The following is a 7,500-nucleotide window of genomic DNA, read 5'->3' as shown; positions in this document are numbered from 1 at the left end:
ATATACACCTATATATATATACACACACACACACACACACACATATATATATATATATATATATATATATATATATTGTCTGTCATGATTATTATATATATATAAATATTATGTTTGTGTGTTGTGTTTGTGTGTGTGTGTGTGTGCACCTGTGCATGTGTGTGTGAGAGAGTATTTGTGACTGTGAGTATTCTACATAACCATGTTACGTTTGATCTTTCCAACATGTATGAATAATGAACTATAACAATTATAACGTATTAGTTCACCACGTGGGAAAGAATTTAGAATTGATCACATTAAACATGACCCACAGTTGACATAAATGTTCATTCTTAGACTTAAATAAATCTATATAAATAATAAAAAAATTAAATGAATAAAAATAAATAAAATAAAACAATTTTTAAAAATTTACTAGTCATTCCAAACGGGACGAGTCAATTGCGTTTTAGAGGTCACCCACCTTCGATCGAAAAGTCGTAGGTTCAAGTCCGGTTGGAGATAATATCTCAATTTTTTCACGACGATAGAGTTTAAAAGACTTTTTTTTCATCCATTCCACCATTGGATCGAATTTGCGGCTATGTGGTCTTGTGGTATGACACTCGCTTTCGGATCGGAAGGTCCTGGGTTCGAGCCACGCGCTCGGCGCATAGTTGAGTCCTTGGAAAAGGCTCTTAACGCACATTCTCTCACCGTAGTCAGGTGTAAAATGAGTACCTGGCCGTTAACAGCGTCGTCTTTGTCCGAAAAATTATAATATCGCCTAACAGGCGTCATGTCCCGTCCTACATGTTAAATGTTGCTGTTGACCAGAGACCCCTTGTAAAGCGCTTTGAGCACATTTAGTGGATATTGCGCTATATAAAGCTCAATATATATGCTGCTCTAAGATTACATATAATTCATTTTGAAAATAGCGAGATATTCTAATCTCTAAAATCCTTCAATCTTTTACTCCATTACTGCCAGATTCTAGTTTTCCTTTCAATATAAATGAATCTCGAGCACAACTTTTAATTATTTTTTTTTTAAATTGAGCTATTATATAGCAAAATATCCACTAAACGTGCTCAAAGCGCTTTACAAAGGGTCCCTGACCAACAGCAACATAAAGAACGAAACATGATGCATGTTAGGCGACAATTAATTTTTTTTTCAGACAGAAACAACGCTATTAACGACCAGGTACTCATTTTACACATGAGTACAGTGAGAGAATGTGAGTAAAGAGATTTTCCAAGGACTCAACTATGCGCCGAGCGAGGCTCGAAGCCAGGACCTTCTGATCCGAAAGCGAGTATAATACCACAATACCACATAGCCGAAAAAATAATGTATACTTTTTTTTTTTAATTCTTTTTACCTTTATCATGAAAACAATATATTTAAAAATATCATAGGGAAAATTATATTAAAGTAAAATGGAGCTGAACAAAGTTTATTTGCATGACAATGTATTAAGTCGAAGAAAGTTGCCCATTTATTTCTCTAAGTAGTAAAGTAACTTGAACTAGAGGAGGATTCTGTCAGATCTCAACTGTGTTTAAACGTCTTCCTTTTAAAAAAAAAGGAAATCTAGATTTAGTTTGGTTAGATCAGTGACAATAATCTTCAACAGTCGTAACGTCACTTCCTTCCTAATGACGCATGGTAACTTAGTAACACTGGCTCTAAACTATCGGAACAATGGCAGACGTCAGTATGCAATATTTCTCCGCGAGCATAAAAGCGTATCCAGAGGAAAAAAACACATAAATTTGATCATTTTTTGACTTTTACATATTCTGATCACAAGGCATATGAAAAGTTCTAGCCAGCATGAAGAATAAAAAGTAATGATTTTCTTTGTTTACAACCAAGATGGCCGCTGTTGCCGGGCGGCGTGACATCAGACTTCTGAATCCAATTATGTACACTTTGAAATATCATCTGTATTATTGACCTATTTTTCAATAATATTTCTTGTTTAAATTAATTATTTTTTAAATGTATTTATCTATTTGATAACTAATCATTCTGATTAATGAAATGTCGTAATACAAATTTCTCACCAACCCTTTCCCCCAAACCATTTGATGACAATCTATTGTCCCATCCTTTGTGTTGCGTTGAGTTTGTCATATTTCTTATATGAAGCAAAAGGGTGTTGTAGTGAGTCAGGCTTATTAGGGAATCATCCATACGTAAAGAGGTGCACCATCGCACACTCATATACACACACTCACACAGACACACACTCTCTCTCATACTCACACACACACATACATACACACATACACACACACTATCTCTCACACACTCACACACACACACTCTCTCACACACATACATACACCCATACACATACACATACATTCTCTCTCACACACATACATACACACATACACACACTCTCTCTCACATACATACACACACATATACACACACACTCTCTAACATACATACACACATACACACACTCTCTCTCACATACATACACACATATACACACACACTCACACACATACATACACACACATACACACATACACACAATCTCTCTCACACACATACATAAACATACACAAACACACACACTCTCTCTCACTCACTCACACACACACACACACACACACACACTTCAATTAACTTTCAATCTGATGGCCTCGAAAGGAAAGACCGATATCTCATTCTTATCTTGCTATTGACTCGGCCATTGCTAACGTTTATACAACTGGGAACGATACAAATTAGAAAATAAATAAACTGTTTGTTCTTTTAACACGTGATTGCGTTAATTCTTGATGTTATCTCATTCTACATGTTTAACAATGGCGGTTCGTGATCAAAATGCTAAAAGCATCCATTTGCAAAATCAACGATTTCATTTCTGTTACTTTACTATCTTTCTTTTTACTTACAACATTACAAGCTTTTTATATGTGGTCTTGTGGTATGACACTCTCTCTCTCGGATCGGAATGTCCTGTGTTCGAGCCTCACTCGACACATAGTTGAGTCCTTGGACAAGGGCTCTTTACTCACATTCTCTCACCGTACTCAGGTGTAAGATGAGTACCTGGAAAGGCACGTTTTGAAAAATTTGGCCAGAAAACTCGCCCTTGAAATATCGAATGTTTAAATATATCGATATTTGAAGGACGGGTTGTGAGGCCAAAGTTTTAATTCGTGTATAGAGCAGTAAAGTTAGGTGCCCCAAACGTAAACAAAGGTCGAGAAGCACGTGGCAAACCACGTGTTCCTGTCTTGACAGCTCACGTTCCAATGTAAATAATAGAAAAAAATAACCTTTAAAATTTGGCTGTTAGGTGGCAAAAGAAACACATATTCATAAATACTCGATCATGCATCAAATAATGTCTAGATATGGATATTTTATGGAACAAAAGGTAAAATTTATCAAAAGTTACAGTCTATCTATTTTTAGACCAGAGCAAATTATTGCGCTGGTGTGAACAAAACGAGAATTATTCGGAGCCTGATTTTCATAATAATTTAGCCTTATATTATTATTTCTGCAACTGTTAGATTTTATGTAAACATATTTTCAATACTGAAAGTGTATTGCCTACAACTCAAACTACAAAATTGGGAGACCTATATTGTACGTAAATTATTCCGGTCCCTAACGGAAATCACTAGCAACTTGTTAATGTTTACGTTTGGGGCACCAACTTTACTGTTCTATTTCAAGAGTCAGACATTATTGTGAATGAAAGTTATTGTATTCAAGTATCGTAACTGGTATCGTCCATCTGATGTAGTATCGTTCACAACTAGCGTCTGTTCTAGTAACTACCTTGTTGGGAATCATTCTGTATCCAACCGTCATCCTGTACACATGTATCTTATGTTATATTGTTTAATAAATGTTCTTTACTGTAACAAGTTGGTTTGTTGATTCTTGGAATAAAACGTCTTATTAATGGGCATGATCTATATTAACTGTCCATGTGCTCGAGGTCATTGGTCACGTTGCAAAATGTGCTCAAAGTGACTTACATAGTGAAAGTGTTCACAGATTTTGAACTATCTAACATCACGATTGGTCATTGTGTACAGCTTGACATATGGGTATGTTTACAACTTTCATAAACAAAGCAGCGTGTTTTCATTTGTTCAGAAATGTCCAGATTGATGCCTCGGTTGGACGAAAACATTAATATAGATCGTTCCCATTAATGATCTAAGAACACAACAGACAGTTAACTGGTTAAAGTTGCAAAGGCCTTAGAGGACGGTCCTGGAGCGGATGAGTGTCGCATGAATTAAATATTTTGTATAGATAGAATGAAGTTGATGTCACTCAGGTTTTCGTTATTGCTTTTTGCCATCCGCGTTTATGAGTAATTCTAACTAGACTGTATTAACCAGACTATACACGTTCATGGTTACACACAGTTTTGTGTGTTGGTCCGTTATACTTCCGTATGGCAATGTTATGAGCTTCTTAGCCAAGCGCATACTATCTATAGGTAGAATGAAGTTGATGTCACTCAGGTTTTCGTTATTGCTTTTTGCCATCCGCGTTTATGAGTAATTCTCACAAGACTGTATCAACCAGACTATAAACGTTCAAGGTTACACATAGATTTGTGTGTTGGTCTGTTACACTTCCGTATGGCAATGTTTTGAGCTTCTTAACCAAGCATATAGATAGTATGCGCTTGGCTAAGAAGCTCACAATATTGCCATCCGGAAGTATAACGGACCAACACACAAAACTATATGTAAGCATGAAAGTTTATAGTCTGGTTAATACAGTTTAGTGAGAATTACTCATAAACGCGGATGGCAAAAAACAATAACAAAGACCCGAGTGACGTCAACTTCATTCTATCTATACTATGTATATTTGATAAAAGACTACTTTATTAGTATTGATTTCTGCTTCGTTCATCCAGATAAAGCCCATTCTTACTCCATGTTATCCGACAGAGATGAGGACGAAATGACCGGACTACACAGTGCTGTAGCAAACAACAACATTGAGGTAAGGTCGTTTTTTATTGAAATCTTAAGTACGAAGGATTTTATCCATACATTGAGTTTTATTTTCATCTTTTTTACACTTCTGGTTTGAATAGGATCCAAATTGCAGACATTATCTAAGACGTTGATCTTTTATGTAGATACACATTATCGACATTCGAATTTTTAAAATTATTATCATGACCACCCCATCAACTCCATGTCAAGTCATGAATAGGAAAAATATAAATATCATTATTGGTTGGATAAGGTGACGGACGATATGAAAGAACAGGGCCTGGAGGAAGATGATGCTCTGGACCAAGATGCATGGAGATGTGGCATTCATTGTTGCAACCCTGCAAAATACGGGAAAACTGCAAAATAAGTTTGGGGGGGGGGGGAGTGTTTCATAGCTGAATGCAATTTTAGAAATTGGATATAAGCATCCCCAAAACTCAAGAATTGAATTGAATTGCCTTTTGGACTTATTGGTAGGGAAACAAGATTTACGTTGTATGATATTTTCTTGTTGTCATCAACAGGCAACCTTGACCCTCATATCATTGGGTTCTGACGTCAACAGTGTCACGGTAAGAAATCTTTAAATTTAAATCTTTAAATCTAGAAAATCAGAATATTTATAAGCCAGTAAGTCAGTATATTTAACCTTTCTAGTTTAATGTGCAAAGTGTTTTTGTTTGATAATTTTTAAATTAAAGCACACAACAATGATGTTGGGCTTTATGAATATCACAATATAGAAGAAACGAAATTAAATTGACGCCACTCAGCTCTTTGTTATTGTTTTTAGACAGCAGTTTTAGAATTATCTCGCAAAAAAAATTCTCTCAATCAGACTATAAAAGTTCAAGGTTACGCATAGTTTTGTGCACTGGTATGTTATATCCGGATGGTGGATGTCTGAGGCGTTTTGTGTTTGCATGGCAACAGTAATATGTATATATATATATATATATATATATATATATATTATATAATGAGCGACTTTCCACCTGTTTTCTTACTATATTGCATTTTCAGAATGATGGAAGTACGCCATTACACATCTGTGCCACGAATGGTAACTCGGGGTTAGTGACCATTTTGATAGAGTCAGGCGCCAAACCAGATATTCTTGATGCCAAATCCAACGCCCCTTTGCATAGGTGTGTAAGTCAGACTCGTAATCAAACAAGTATGATGATATTAGGCCTGTGGTTAATGACAAAACACAATTTTTCATCACATTGATCTGAATAACGATAGATTTGGTTGACATCATATATTTTGTCAAAAAGTCTGTATCTGGTACTTCTAAATAAGAATTATTTTTTAATATTGAGCTTGCATCTAGTGCAATATCCACCACATGTGTAAAATATGTACATATCCAACAGCTACTTTTAACATGAGGACGAGATAGGACTTATGTAAGGCGATATTCTTTTGCAAACCACACTTTTGCCGAACAGCTACTCATTTTACACCTGAGCCGGATGAGACATTATGAATATAGGGCTCAAATTTGCGTCGCTCACAATGACATTGGGACAAACGATGTAGAATCAGAAGACCAGTGTCATACCACAGAGTACAATGCCGTATAAAACTCTATAATATTTCAAACCACCATTTCGTTAACACCTTAGTTTTTCTGTATTTTGTCACAGTTTATATCATTTAGTCATATTGAACGCACGTATTCAATCCATAAGAAATCTATTGTTTTACTAGGAGATAATTTGTCCCAATTAGCCAAGTGGAAATTTACCTAAAATTATATAAATCATAGAAACATGTATAAATAAGAGGTTACTTGACAATTCAAAGCCTTCACTGAAATCAGAATCGTTTCCTTATTTCGTTTACAGAGCAGCAGAGTTCCATCACACGGACTCACTTGTAACGTTGATCAACAAGGCAAGTTACGTTGAAAAATATCAACTCTACTGTTATTCATCACATTGCCTAGAAAATTACACTCTAGTTCATTAAACAAATTGAATTCAGTTTATATGTTTAAAAAAAAAAGAGAAAAAAACCCACATATTATCAAACGTTGAATTTAGATTTTTTAAACAAGAAGTATTATTCAAATCTTTTTGAAAAAGTCTTTTACACAGAGATGATGAAATCGAAGTGGATTGAGGATTAGAATAAAAGATTTTTTACACTCTTGTATTTTGGAATTCGAACTTTGTTCCCAACGCGTACTCGCAAGCTCGTGCAATGGTTGGGAACACGTCAGGAATTCCAAAAAGCAAGAGTGTAAGAATTGTACATGATAATTTATTTATTATTTTACTGCAAAGAATGGAAAAAAAGACATTTCTTCATAATTAAATTCATTCAGAATTCATGCGATTTGTCTTCAGCATAGCTCTTATACCGACTTGGCCGATGGATTGTGCGGCTATGTGGTCTAGTGGTATGACACTCGCTTTCGGATCGGAAGGTCCTGGGTTCGAGCCTCGCGCTCGGTTCATAGTTGAGTCCTTGGAAAAGGCTCTTTACTCACATT

General features: G+C 35.4%; 1 protein-coding gene across 1 annotated transcript in view; it reads left to right on the top strand.

Moving 5' to 3' along the window:
* LOC144973777 (uncharacterized) overlaps positions 1–7,500 on the top strand; it is a 52,447-nt gene that overhangs the window by 9,091 nt on the left and 35,856 nt on the right. Inside the window, exons 6-9 of the mRNA XM_078916672.1 lie at positions 4,910–4,998; positions 5,522–5,569; positions 6,021–6,145; positions 6,851–6,899. Of these exons, the coding sequence (XP_078772798.1) occupies positions 4,910–4,998; positions 5,522–5,569; positions 6,021–6,145; positions 6,851–6,899 (311 nt within the window). The remainder of the gene's footprint in view (positions 1–4,909; positions 4,999–5,521; positions 5,570–6,020; positions 6,146–6,850; positions 6,900–7,500) is intronic.

Source organism: Berghia stephanieae, chromosome 5, assembly GCF_034508935.2.
Source record: "Berghia stephanieae isolate SIO BIC M18660-M18661 chromosome 5, UCSD_Bste_1.3, whole genome shotgun sequence".
NCBI lineage: Eukaryota > Metazoa > Mollusca > Gastropoda > Nudibranchia > Aeolidiidae > Berghia > Berghia stephanieae.
Note: the sequence above shows the minus strand (reverse complement) of the source record. Positions and strands in the feature narration are given on the sequence as shown.